The sequence below is a fragment of the Cyprinus carpio genome, chromosome A13 (genome assembly GCF_018340385.1).
Source record: "Cyprinus carpio isolate SPL01 chromosome A13, ASM1834038v1, whole genome shotgun sequence".
NCBI lineage: Eukaryota > Metazoa > Chordata > Actinopteri > Cypriniformes > Cyprinidae > Cyprinus > Cyprinus carpio.
In genome coordinates this window covers 16,327,613-16,342,038 of record NC_056584.1, presented here as the reverse complement: position 1 = coordinate 16,342,038, position 14,426 = coordinate 16,327,613, and the positions used below count along the sequence as shown (strand labels likewise).

At 37.3% G+C, this 14,426-nt stretch overlaps 1 protein-coding gene across 2 annotated transcripts; it reads right to left on the bottom strand.

Annotated features, from left to right (window-relative positions):
- Positions 1 to 4,766: 4,766 nt before the first annotated feature.
- Positions 4,767 to 10,416, bottom strand: LOC109109842 (fibroblast growth factor 8-like). 2 transcript variants are annotated; one of them, XM_042768984.1, is made up of 5 exons: positions 9,782 to 10,416; positions 9,664 to 9,700; positions 8,802 to 8,949; positions 6,937 to 7,043; positions 4,767 to 5,839 (listed from the first exon to the last, which is right to left on the bottom strand). In XM_042768984.1, the coding sequence occupies exons 1-5, from the start codon at positions 9,811 to 9,813 to the stop codon at positions 5,564 to 5,566; spliced, it is 600 nt and encodes a 199-aa protein (XP_042624918.1). In that variant the 5' UTR covers positions 9,814 to 10,416; the 3' UTR covers positions 4,767 to 5,563. The 2 variants fall into 2 exon arrangements, with proteins under 2 accessions (XP_042624918.1, XP_042624917.1); XM_042768983.1 differs by having other exon boundaries at positions 8,802 to 8,982; positions 9,782 to 10,413.
- Between the last annotated feature and the right edge of the window lie 4,010 nt (positions 10,417 to 14,426).

Sequence of the window (14,426 nt, the reverse complement as noted above, 5' to 3'; positions counted from 1 at the left end):
AAAATGTGTTTAATGCATACATTACTACAGGACTTATTTGAAAGTAATTGCTTTATCTCATAGATTTGTGTCACAACAACTAAAAGGCATGCGATAAAAGCATTTCACAGTCCAGACACAGAATTGAGGTTTATTATTATTTGTCCTCTCCCCTCATCTCTTGTGCCTCTATAGACGTTATTTCTCTGAAGACATGCTCAGTTGCTTGTGGAATGCAATTTTGTTCTTTTCTTCCCTTGGCCTGTCCTCCAATCACTCAGCTTGTCCACCCCTCACTCTATGGCACATTCAATTGCCTTGATGTTTTTTCTTCTTCTTCCTCTTCTTTTTGTATGGCAAGTCTCTTGTAATTGACAGAGGACCCCATCTCATGTAAGCATTCACCGCTTGTCATTCTACAACATGTTTTTTATATTAGTGCCACAATGGGGCCATTTGATCCTAGGTTATGGTATGTGATTGTCAGTAATGCGACTACTTGGTGGCTGCCTTTGTTTGAACCAAAGTGGTGGCCTGACCTCAGCCCATTCAGTGCGGTGACCAAGTTACACAGGCCTCTGTATCCTTTTACTTTTTCCTATCTCCTTTACTGTGACGAGTTTAGTTCAATACATTGTCACAGATATTACCTCTGTAACAGCCTCATCCTCTCTCTCTGTTGCTATAGAAATCATGTTTTACAGAGTTCATTCCTAATGTTTTGCCTATTTTACCAACAGATATTCTCTTTTGCAAGTTTGGTATAAGCCCTTAAAATGTGTCAGAAGAAGACACTTTTGACAATTATAAATGAGTGTATTGTTAAGATGTTTAAAACATAGAGAAGGAAATAGAAATCAAGGAGATATCAGGGTTTTTGCTTGTCAATGTACATTGTGAAGTTATTGCTTTGTGTATTGCGATCTAAGCTAATGTTCAAAAGTTTGAGGCTGGTAAGATTTTTTAAGTGTTTTTGAAAGAAGTATCTTATTCTCACCATGGCTGCATCCAATCAAAAATACAGTAAAAACAACAATATTGTGTTAGTATTACCATTTAACTCTTTTCTATGTTATATTTTAAAATGTAATTTACATTTTTTGTCACTTTTGATCAATTTAATGCATCCTTGCAGAATAAAAGTATTAATTTCTTCCAAAACCTTTTCAATGGTATATTTAACCCCAAAAATGAAAATTCTGTTATTATTTTTTCATTCTAACATTGTTTCAAATGACTCAGTGGTTTGTAAGTCTCAGGTGCAATAATGCAAACAGAAGAACAAAATTTAAGTCATATTCATGGAAAAGCTCTGTTTGGTACATTCATAAGAGAGATGTTTGATTCGATTTGAATCCATCTTTTGAGTTGGATCTTTTCAGTGAATCGCTGATCCTGTTAAAAACATTCCTAGTGATTCATTCACAGCTTGGACTGATCCAGTTCTTGAGTTAAACTCTCTAACTCAATGATCAAGTCACAGCAATTCTCAAGTTAACAGCTCACTGGAGGGGAAGATTATCAGTTAATAATGACTTACATTTCTGTCTGTTTCTAATACAAAGCTAACCTATGACTTGAAATATGGTGGAAAAGTCATACAGACATGTTTAATGACATTTTCTTCTCTCTTTAGATGCTTGACAAATGTGGTCACTATAAACTGATTTGCCTAAAAGAATCTTCAAAAAAAAAGAAGAAAAAAAAGATTACACATAAAATTAATTTAATTCCATATTTGTGTGAACACTTCCTGTAGATGAAACATGTTATTCCTCAATTTATTAACCTATAAATACATATACTATAAATAAATGTGTCCCAGATACTGGAAGCTCTAAAAAAAAAAATAATAATTTATGGTTGGCTTTCCAGCTGAATTGTCATGAATGAAAGGAGATGAAGAAGGAGGGGGAATCTTCCCTTTTGATCTTTTTAGAAGGGTGCAGGGTGCTCTGTGTGGCTGGCAAACACATTTAGCCTTTAATTGTTCAGATCATTCAGACAATCAGCCTTAGAAATGCATGGGCAAACAAAAGATTACAGCTCCAATTGGAAAAGTCAACAGTTCCTCCATATGTCCCAAATACAAACAGTCAAACTGTCATGTCCCATCTTCTCTTTGAGCAAAGTTTGCATGTTAATTATAACTTAGTGATTGGCTGCTGGCTTGTGCACTCTAGGATTTATTCATCAGATTTATTATAAACAGTTCAGACTTTTACAATGGGCTTTTAATGGCTTGCTCGTTGCGAACACTACAGATGTCATGTAGGTGCTAGAAAGAGCACTCAAGGTGGACTTGCATCATTTCAAGCCATGTTTCCTCCATTGAGCTCCAATTTGCAGGAAGGGTTTTATGACCAGGGTTAGGCAGAATGTGAAGTAAAGGCAGCTTAGAGGTCTGGGTCATCCCATTCTCTCACCCCTGCCATTCTGCCAGTTCAGCAGGGGGGCTTGTACAAGTCTAAATTGCTCCCTAAGCAAATTAAGAAGGTAGCCCTGTTTGTTTATCAGGGGTTAAGGATGACGGTTGCAGCTCAATAAAATGGATGAAAGCAGTTTTGCGTCCCCTCTTTCTCAGTGGAATTGCTCTTCATTTGCATGGCATCACAAGCTGCACAGAAGGTGCGATTTTTCCCACAACCTGCTGGATCCCCTGGGTTTCTTACAACTTTATGGTCATGGAGACAAATTTCAGGGGAAACTGAGGACTGATAATGCAGAATAACCATGGCATGGCAAGGACTGTTAATCAGTAGCAGACATCATCAATGTGAAAACACAGGGAGTCATTTGGTGGTTCTGGTGTTTCTTTTACTAAAATCTAAAATAGCTTTATTGGTAGTATCAAAGGTGTGTAGGACATCAAAAAGTTTTTTTTTAGATTTTGGGTTCAAATCTAATCCAAAAGTGTATTTTTTGATCCAGTTACTGGTCAACATTTAGTAATTTTTAATCACGTTTTTTTCTACTACTTTGCATTAAATGGTCTTGTGATGTGCCAAATGAATTCTGAAATATTTAAATATTACAAAAATAGCTTAAAATTGTTTTAGATGAATTATAGCTTGTCACACCTCAGAATATTTGTTTCAGCTGCTTGAAACATTTGCATAAAATGGTGTAAACAATTTTTGCTTAGAAACTGCTAGTAAATTTCACAAACAATTACAAAGAAACAGAAAAAAACACTTAAAAAAAAACATCACATTTAAAAACAAAAAAAAAAAAAAAAAATATTATCTTATAAAAAAACATCCAACAATCATCAAAAAAAAAAATCATTTTTACAGTGTATGTGTATGGATGTATGCTTGTGTGATTTGTTGATGTTTTCCCAATCCCTTCTCAAAGATGAATTAAAATCATAAAATCTATTTCTATAAATGTATGAAGATTTACACTTAAAATCTGCAGTCTGCCCTTCTTTGTTTGTCAGTTTTAGATTATAAATGTTTACAGATGGTCTCCTAAGTGGTTTATTTCGAAACGTCAGGAAGCTTTTTTTCCTTTATTGATTTCCATCCATTGAACTGGATTACACTGTTGGTCCATCACAGCTGAATGGAACTAAACCAGCATACTAGAAAGTCAAAGAAACCTTCTGAAGCTCTGGTCTTTCTAGGAGTTTGACCTCTGCACCCTGGCTTAGCTACTAGCATAACATGAGGCAGAACACATGGCGTATTGCACCATAAAAACAATGCCAGCCTTTGCTAATGTACCTGCTTTACACATTTTTCAATGATGCGTGAGATGTGTCAAGACTGTGCTAATTAGAGGATAATTTTTGGCTGAATGGGTTAGAATTTTATGATGCAATTAATTTGATTAAAAGGGGATTGGAAAATGTCTATTTTTCCCCCCTCTGATCGTAATTTACATAGGATTATAACTGCAGCAATGCGTATCTAAGGCAGAGAGGAGTCATTAATAATCTTCCTCATCACAGATAAGAACGTGATAGTGATCTCACTCCACAAATCCCCGGTTCTCATTTTCTCACTACACGCTGCCCTCTGATCTTGGCTTTCGGCTCCTTGGAACCCTGTCTGCAAACACACAGCACCCCTGCTCGGACAAAACAGATACCCCTCCAATCAGATTAAGCTACAGGGAGTTAAAGGTCTGAGATTAAACAAAAACACCTGAGCAAGGGTGAGGAGACAGGGCCAGAGAGCCGTAGTGTGTCCGGTTCAACCAGAGGAGAGACCAAACAGTGTAGCCCCCCTGGAGAGACACTCATACTGAGCTGTTGACCTGAGCTGTGCCATTCCAAACATTCTGGGGGGAGAGACCCAGTATCTCCATCTCACTCTGTACTGGTCTCTAACCAGAAGGGTTATGCAAACAATGGTGGTATTTATTATGATGCTATTGCATAAAGACAAGTTGTTTCATGCAAAGACCAAACTGGCCTAATTTTCTATGGACGAGTCCATTGAAACGTCTAAAACGCTTCTGGAAAAGACCTTTTGGCAATTTTAAACTATGTATAGATGCCTTTTATACACATATTTCATGTGTTATTTAAAGGGATAGTTGATGATGCAATTATTTACTCACCATCATGTAATTTCAATCCTGAAATTAGTTTATTTCTTCTTTGGAAAACAATAATATATATATATATATATATATATATATATATATATATATATATATTTTTTTTTTTTTTTTTTTTTTTTTTTTTTTTGTCCAAATAATCAGTTCACGGACAAACTAACATTTTTTTTTTTTTGGGAAAATTGCATATTAGAACAGAACATATTAGACAAAAGACATCAGTATCCTAAGGTAAATTTATTACAGGTTTTTAAATAAATATTTCCATCATTAAAATTATTTTACACATCCTCAAATAAAAATATATTTATATTTGTATAAAAAACCAGACAAACAAAATGCAACAAAGAACAGAACCTTTTCCTACAGTCCATACAATACATTTATACACCTTGGAATTTACAGTTTAAACCACGGTAGGAAACCTGCGATAATCAAAATGTAGCTGCCACATTTAAATATGTATTTAAAGCTCTGTTTGCTTTAACCGTGTTTATCTCCAGAGAGTTCCAGAATCAAGAACCAGAGAGCTTACTGAGAGATGAGCAGGGTATCTTATCGCTGGGTGGTCGAGAGGTGCCCCGGCTGCCTGTGTAACCGAATACAGCCTTGTGTTGTCAGTGCATTCTCTCAGGCCCTTCAAGTCCCCTTGAGCAGCAATACGAAGAGTTATAAATTACTCTAAAACCATCAAAATCAAACGAAACCAAAGCAGAACAAGAGAGGACAGACGGATGAAGTCCACGCACTACTAAAATGTCAGCACTTACACGTCCTGTTGCTTCACTTTTCTATACTCTTACACAGGTCAGTACTAAAAGTCAGGGGTACAAAAATAGATCTCTCTTTTTTTTTTCTCTTTTTTTTGTTATTTCTGAAAATTCATAGAAAACTAAAGGTTAGGTATATTGTTGCTCAGTACAAAAAATGTTTGCAGGAGTCCACAGGAGGAGTCTGTTCATTGTTTGAGAAAGTCTCTCGCTCCCTGTCCTCTCCTTTTCTCCGGCTTCACTCTTCAGCGCTCTCCTGAGGAGCGGGTGCGTTTAGTCCGTCTGTTGAAAGGGTAGTTGATGAAATCAAAGGGTCTGTGCTCTGCGATTTGGTGTCCCTTGGGCAGCCTCTTCATGAAGTGGACTTCCCGCTGGTGTTGCCTGGTTTTGGAGCCCTTGCGGGGTCTGCCTTTGCGTGTGAAGGCCATGTACCAGCCTTCATACTTCACATTCTGTAGAGCTGTGTAATTGTTCTCCAAGACTATCTCTGAGAAAATGCAGTCTTTCCCCTGACCGTTTCTCTGTGAGGACAAGATAAAGACAAAAGTTTAGCTCCTGACTGTTGGGAAATATGAAGCTTATTGAAAAGTATTTCGGAAAAGGTCTGCTCCAGTTTACATAGGGCTTCCCCACACGCACACAGCATATGTTTAAGTCATTACGATCCAAGATCAAGAGGGAGAAATGACAGCAGAAGCCAATGACTTTCCCCTTTCAGTAAACACCAGTGCGGATTCATCCTCTGAGAAAAATAGTTCATCATAAAGGCAGAAACCTTATTGTGTTGAGTTCAGAATGTATTACTGTAATATTTAAACTTCTTCAGGACACTTAACAACAGAAACGCTATATGGATAAGCTATATAGTGTAGTTTTGCCTCTAATAGATGCACTGCATCATTTTACGTTCATAACAACAGGGCCTTTAAACATTATCCGGCCAGTAAATGCAAACGGGGTAAGGAGCCAAACCTTTCCCCAGCCTCTTAACAAAATGGCCTGTTAAAAATCTCAAATCCAAAACGCTTGCATATCAACCAATAAAAAGCAACAACAGAAAAAACCCTCTCTCATGCAGGCTGTCGTTGGGCGGCCAATATGTCAGATAGCATAAGATCAGGGGTGCCAAGCAGATGGTCCACCTGGCAGGGTGCTGGGAGGTGGGGGACGAACCTCCATCCCACTTTATTACCATTCACAGCAAGGAGAAGGCACAAATCCACATTGGAACAAGAGTAGCCAGCTAAAAAAGGAAGAAAGATCCCATTCTTCACACTCGATTTTATCTACTGCAACCAGGAATCGTCTGGTGCCCACTAACAGAAAAGACATAAAACTCCTGTTTGATGTTTTGAGCAATCTCCTTAATAATCGTAAAATCAGGGACATCCACAAGCAACTGAATGCTGAAACTACTACATGACTATATGAGTGATGTTTCTGAATTTCTGATTTATCTGGTATATTGCTCATTTTCTCTTCTTATTCTCATTCATCAAAAACCTTTCAATTTGAACAGAAAAATGACTGAAAAATATGCTGTGTTTGTATTACAGAGTATGTAAACTGAGCACTATTATCAGTAATAAAATTATTATATAATGACTTTTTTGCATACCTTTCCGATCAGTTTCCCTCTCCTGTTCATACAGATGTAGAATCCCGTTTCAGCTCCTTTAATTCGAACGCGACTCCCAAATGTATCCGTCTCCACTATGAGCTTGGCTGGAAAAAGAAATGAAGATTTTTTATTATTATTATTATTATTAGATGATGTGACTTGGAAAATCTAAATTACGATCAGCCAGTCAATAGGAAAATTTCATGAGTAAACACATGTGCACGTATGTACACAGAGATATACCGGCATAAACAGGTGAAATCTAAAGGGACTACTTTTAGGATTTTTGTAAGCTTAAATTCCAGCAGAATGATAAAAACATGTGCACTTAAACTCTTCTGGAAGGAACCAAAGACTCCCTGGCAGGACTTTCAACTTTTTACCTTTTCTTTAAGTACATAAACAATATGTGAATGATCACATCATCCATGTTCCAAAAAACAAACAAACAAACAAAAAAAATTCAGTTAAATGCAACATTAAAATAATAATAATAATAATAATGATAAATAAAAATAATAATAATGTTAAAACTTGCTTTTTTTTTTTATTAACTATTAAATTTTATTATAAGAAAATGTATTATAAGAAAACATATTACAAGACATTATAAGAAAATCAAGGCAGAGTTTGCAGGGAAGCTGACTTTCCATGCATGATATATATTCTCCATGCCAAGAATTAGCACTTGCAGCCCTTTTCTGATTCAGCCCCTGTACTCTGAGTGATCGTAAAGAGTTATGGTTCATAAGGAGGGGGTCAGATAACCTGCTGGTGAAGAGCCTAACCACAAGCCCAGAGCCGGAGCCAGGCACTGGCCCGAACTAACAGCCCTGCTGTCTCTTCAACATGCTCAGGTGACATGGATGTCACCAAAACCATGCAGGGCTAGAGCCAGGCTTCCAAAAATACCTCAACAGAGCTGGTAATTATTGGGTTTGAATGTGGCGAAACCACACAAGTAAGACATACAAATAATAGAGATCTGATTTAGGTAAAGTAACAAATTAAAAATGCAAGTGAAATTTTTTTATTTTGTTCATGTTTATGTATTTGACATTTTTTTGTGAGGAGCTTATACAATATTTTAACCAAACTTATGATTGTATAAATTATCATATTATACGAACAGAACACTTAATCACTGATGTATTATTTTAGAAAACCAAAGATACACATTAATCATAAAACTGATCCTAGAAATACTTAAAACAGTAAGAGTATTTAGGCTCTATGAGATCTGTCATCAGGACAGAATGACCATAGAAAGCAAACATTGGGGTTAGAATTCGGCTAGACATATTTTCATCCGGAGCTGGTCTGGAGAGGAGGGGAACGTTCTTCAGGAAATGTTCAGAAGGTTGAAGTAAGATGAGTTCTAATGGCTCTTCCAGACCTGCACGTCTCTCTAGAGACTCACCTTCAACAATCTAGAATCCATTTAACATTTTTTGCACTCTACTGCTTTTTTAACTTCACCAACTGACCAGATGCCCAACAATTCAATTGCAGTGTACAATAGAAATCCACAAAATAAGTTCCAGTTAGAACCAAAAACGTCATGTACAGCCTGAAATCACCTAGAGTTAACCTTTTTATTCTCTAGTTTTTCAGAAAACAGATGTAGCGGGGCTTTGGACACATTGAAATCTATAAGAACCTACAATGATCTCCAAAATACCATATATAGTCAAGACCCCATGCAGCTAAAAAGAACAACAAATGTTCTTCAATGTATTTAGCAAAATATTTACATGATTAAAATAATTCCTCAAAACGACAAAGCATCACAAAAAGGTTTCATGGTTTGAATGAACAGACTTCATGATTTGATGTGAGACAAATAAGGAGGATGCTCTTACCATGAGCGTCACCATCCTCGGCCACGGCGTTGATTTTCTTGTTGGCCAGAACCTGCACGTGTTTGCCACTGGTTCGACTGTAAAGCTGGTAGGTCCGGATTAGTCTACGGCTGACCCGGTCCGTCACCTTACTTTGCTCACTCACATGCTGTGTAAAATTAGGCGGGGACTGAATGGTTACCTGTCAGAAATTAAATACCATATAATCAATACCTGCACAAATTGCTTCATCATTCGTTCATACGGGCCTATAAATTACTCCGTGCGCCAATATAATTATTTAAAATAGGCCTGGTGCAACCGAAATGAGAAAAGGTTTCCGTAACGTATTCACATCATTTTTAATTTTGGATTTTAGAAAACAAAATGCGCTGTTAAGAAAAGTGTCGTCTGTGGCTTAAAATTAATTACATTTCAAGCCAAACTGTCCTAAACGCCGAAGTTGAACCCTTTATGGTATTATGGTCCCACGACATGTTTCATCATTGACTCGAGGCTGGCATACTTCACGCGCTCATGCCCACGCGCCTGTGCCAGTATGGTAGTGTTACCTGCCAGGTTACAGCGCCCACTGTGATACCCATCTGATAAGAACATCCTTTCCCATCGCACTTTTACTGCCTTTTAATTTAACGGATATACGTGCATGTCTATGCAAAACAACTGTATATATGATTAAATATACATATTAATTTAGGAGCGCGTTTTTACGCATTCTGTAGCTATAATAAAGTATCTAACTATGGAATTAATATATTAGAGTAAAGCTGCTTTTTTTAACAATATATGTAGTTTCTCTAACAATATGTGTAGGTAAATTAAAATAACAGTAAATAAGCATATTTAAAGATGTTGCACATACCTGAGCATAGTAGCAAAACGCGAAGAGGTGAAGGAATCTGCAAGAGAGAAAATCTCACATTAGACTTTGGAAAGCGAAGCTGTGAACGTGTGAAAAATAATGAAGGAAATATACTTACAGATAACTCAATCGTGATGGAATGAGTCTCATGTTGCTGGAATGGAAGGGCCTCAAAGAAAAAAAATTGTGTGTAATTTGCAGAGATTTAAAAAACAAAAATCAGGTTTTCCAGTTGAAACGTATAAAGTCCTGCGCTGTTATCCAAACTGTGACTCGCAACATATGATGAAAAGATCAGCTGGCAAATTACGAGATCTGCTGCTCAGAAGCAGAAAACAAATGTCCAGGACATTATTTTCAAACTGACACCAGTGACAAGTATAAACACTAACTGGATTTCCTTCATAAGAACGAGAACAACAAATAAGTGCACTTAACGCAAAACTCACAGCATGTAAATGATTTACTTTTCAAGTATTAGCGAAAGAGCTTCTGATGCACCTAATCATACAGACTCAAGTCCCGTGCTTCATGAAGGTGAGGAGCGCAGCAGAAATAGATCCTTTGGCGTTTGATCCAGTCTGACTCCTGCGTGAATGTCAGTCAGAGGAGGCAGAACAGTGCATCTGATGAGCTTTCTTCAAGAAGCAGTGCTGCTGAACTCTCTTATCCCCTCCTCTTCTCCCATTGCCAGTCAGTCTCCAATGTCAACCACGCTCGCGCTGACACCCTTGGTTAAAATGGTAGGGTTGGTCCTGGAGGAACAAGCCCCCTTTTCAATAGAACAAAAGCAGGGGGGTCTCACCCAAACCCCCACCCCGAGCCATTTTTTTTAAATATGCCTTCACCTGAGTCCATAAGCAATCGGAGGAGTCTAGAGGAGCGCGCATTCATATATTCGGTTAATAATAAAATGTCAAATTAATTCGAATCATTAATTTAGGACTTTACTGAACAGGAAATAAAAATAAAATTATATATATATATATATATATATATATATATATATATATATATATATATATATATATATATATATATATATCAATATGTGTGTGTATGTATGTATATTCTCATCCAAACCTACAATAATCAAACATCAAGTGGCTAAAATTAGTTAATTCTGATTTCAAAACTGAAACCGAGGCTATTGTGCAACGCAGCAGACTGCAGAACTGCCTCTCACCTGACTATTGCAAAAGGAAAGTGTGAGACATATTAAAAGGATTACAGACGATTAGCGTTTTTTTCTCAAAAGAAAAATCCCTAAAACATCATAAGGATAACACCGGTGTGAAGTGTCCCATTTCTTGTCAAGCACTGCCAATGCTCTTTAAACTCCCATAAAAGTCTGTCATTAAATGACATAGCTCTGATATGTTATTTCATGTTACATTTGATACTAAATGACGCATAATACTAAATTACAACTTTTCTGAAATGTAATTTAAATATATTTATGTTATCTAAATATAGGCTTCAAATAATAAATAAAAAATAGAGATGTGCGAACATATTACAAGAAGGCATTTAGTCAAGCAAAGAAAAAGATCAAGTCGATCAATCTATTTCTAATCTGGACTAATTAAACGTCAAAATAAATCAGCCCCACCCTCCATTATGTTACTTTTGAAAAACAGACATCAGAGTAAATTCTGATGGCCCACCATCACTCAAGACAGGTCGCCCCTTATTCGCAGATTTTTAAATGGTTAAATACCTTACAGCCCACGCCCGTCAAATGAAATGTTGGCGATGAAAAGGTCTATAACTACAAGTGAAACTTATTTGATCAGCAATTAATTAAAATGTCACCAACAGATGGCATGATATTAGAGCTAGATACAGAGAGTTCATAATTATTTTTGTGTGCGCTATCACCACAAACACATTCTCTTTATTTGAATACTAATTGGACACCGATAAACTCTATAGCCACTAATTTGAGGAATATGAGCTGTGGAATGTCCCATGCAACAATAGTTTGTTCCACAGGAGGGCGCCACTCAAAACTGTTGCATGTGTAAGGTACAACACACACACACACACACACACACACACACACACACACACACACACACACACACACACACACACACACACACACACACACACACACAACAACACTCTTTGTATTTGACCTTAATTCACAAAGTTTAGAGATTAATAGTGGATTTCTAAACTAATTGTAGCAGATAAATATGGGAATATATTTATCTGCTATATAGACCTATGAAAGTATAAGTTACAGATGTTGAAACAAAATGTTACAACACACCCGCTCTCCCCTATTCTACATGACTAATGAGATTCAATAAGGGATTCTAATCATATTTATATAAATTATATTAATATTAAACATACCTTTGAAAAAAACAGACAAACAGCAAAATGTTGTTCCATAAAAATGCATTTTATTGATAAGCTCTAATGTCTTATTAGTAAAACTATAGCCTTATGTCATATGTGTATGTCCATTTTGCCAATCAACAATTCTCGGAAGTTTTGTTTTCATGTTAATTTGTGAGAAATTGTAATGAGCTATTGATCTGTGCAGTAGGATTCAAATACCTGGTGATATCTCTGCTTTTGAAGTAAATACTTCCTCATGCTTTCTTCTGATACTGTTTGGGACATGACACCTTTTTGTTCTTTCTTTTTTGTATACATTGGGCTTGATGTTTAAGTGGACCGATATTAATGGAGCATTGAAAAGTCAACCATCTCATTCCATGGCTGAGTACTTCAGCATGGCCTGAGGCAGAGCTGGGCTCCTGGTTAACTTCGTGTCTAACTGTCTGTTGCTCATTGCCTAACCAACTGCAGTATGACTAGTCTGCAGATGCGCTGCTGTCAACCTACTGCACACATTTGCACAAAAACATAAACATCTGAATATACAAGAACAGAGCTAAAGGAAATAAAAAGATGCGTTTTTTTGCCGAAGGATTTACAATAAATATCTCATAATTTCTCTCTTAAGTGTTGCATGGATTTCATTTGAGACTTTTCAATGCAGTAATCACTATTAAACCAGCACAAGATGAAGCTAATTCTTTTTAAATTGGATTTAATTGTCCCTAATGCAAGGCTTCTGCCAACAATTTGGTAGATAGCTATCTTCTAATTTTAAATATTCAATGGAAATGGCATTCTTGATTAGTTTTATATGACCAACTATTTCTAAAAGTTATTCAGCCCTTAAAAATGTATCTCTTTTGATGGATTGGATCTGTAAAGAGAGAGAGAAAGAAAGAAAAGAGAGAGGCAGATATGTGGAGGGTGGAATGGCACTCCTGGAAAGCACATAGCTTTCCTGAAGTGTTGACAACCATGTCTGATGTGGGCAAGGTGCCAGAGTGGAATTACTGGAATAACCAACATTTTTTCAGACCTAATGGCAGTTGTACTTTTTTTCTGTCATTGTTACTCATGTATTTCCATGCATTAAACGCATATTTAAAAACAGAAAAAGAAGTAAAAAGAAATATAGCTTAAAGGGATTGTCCACACTAAAATTAAAATTTTATCATCATTTACTCACCCTCATGTTGTTCCAGACCTGCATGACTTTCTTCATTCTGTGGAATATAAAAGATGATATTTTGAGAAATTTCTCAATGTTTTTTTTTTTTTTGTCCATACAATGGAAGTTTTGGTAACCAAATTTGTATTTTTGGGTGAACTATCCCACCCCATATATATACACATATATACACACACACACATTTAAAAATTATCTATCTAATTTTTAATCTTATTTTTATTAATTAATTTTAGATTTTTTTAAAATTGTTATATTATAAATAGAAATTTCTTGTCATTACTTGTAAACACAATCATACCAATAAAGTACTTTTTAACTGAGAGAGAGAAAATGAGAGCGCTGGGGGTCTGAAAGGTGTCAGAGCTTTAGTGAAGTCAGTAAGAAAAAACGATAAAAAGTCAAAGAAGGAGGGAAAGAAAAAAGCAGGGCAGAGAGAAAGAGAAGAGCAGGGGGCTGGGCCAGAGGAACCCTGCAGTGGTTGGGATGGCTGTCGATGCTCCTGGGGTTAAGAGGAGGGCAGGCAGGCCCTGTGCCTGGCTGCAGGGAGTAGGCTACCTGCTGGGTGCCTCTGGGGCCTGATGGCTCTTCCAGAGGGCCCAGAGAAGAGCGCAGGAGGGGCAGAGTGGTGGATGAGAGACTCCCCTACTGGAACCCTGTGCTTGTTAATCCGCCCTGCTTTCAACCACGTCACTGATGACGCCTGTCTCGCCTCAGCCCTCGCCATGGTAACGTGTGACAGCCCTGCTTACAGTTAAGATTCATCACAGAGCAGGCCAAGAGACCCAGCAAGACAAAACACACCCCAGGGAAGAACACTCATTTGAGTACCAATACCACTCAGCTGTGATTGAGAGGTGGCAGCATTGTTCTCACTTTTAAAGTGTCCTTTCAGAGGGACTCAGGGTGATGGACAGGCGTCACAGCAACACACACCGGCAGAACAAACCCAGAGTGAGGGACATGTTAATTGGAGGGAGGGAAGGAAATGGATAAGCAAACACACTAATGGTGAGGAACCTCGACAGCAGAGCCACAGATTAGTTCAGTATGCAAAGAATGTAATTGGTCCAACACCAGCTAATGACCTCCAAAGACTAATGTCATAGTGATCGCATGTGACACAGACCGTCACATATGTTTGCATTTGTGTCGGCGGGCTCGAACGGCACAAGGTGGGTTAAAGCTCAGATACGCAATGTACCCCCCACCCCGGCAT

Excerpts from the sequence above, each read along its gene's own strand:
- LOC109109842 (XM_042768983.1), bottom strand. The coding sequence starts at position 9,813 with ATGAGACTCATTCCATCACGATTGAGTTATCT. Across the intron at positions 9,701-9,781 it reads CCATCACGATTGAGTTATCT|ATTCCTTCACCTCTTCGCGT; the intron begins GTAAGTATATTT and ends TCTCTCTTGCAG. Across the intron at positions 5,840-6,936 it reads GAGGGAAACTGATCGGAAAG|AGAAACGGTCAGGGGAAAGA; the intron begins GTATGCAAAAAA and ends TTGTCCTCACAG.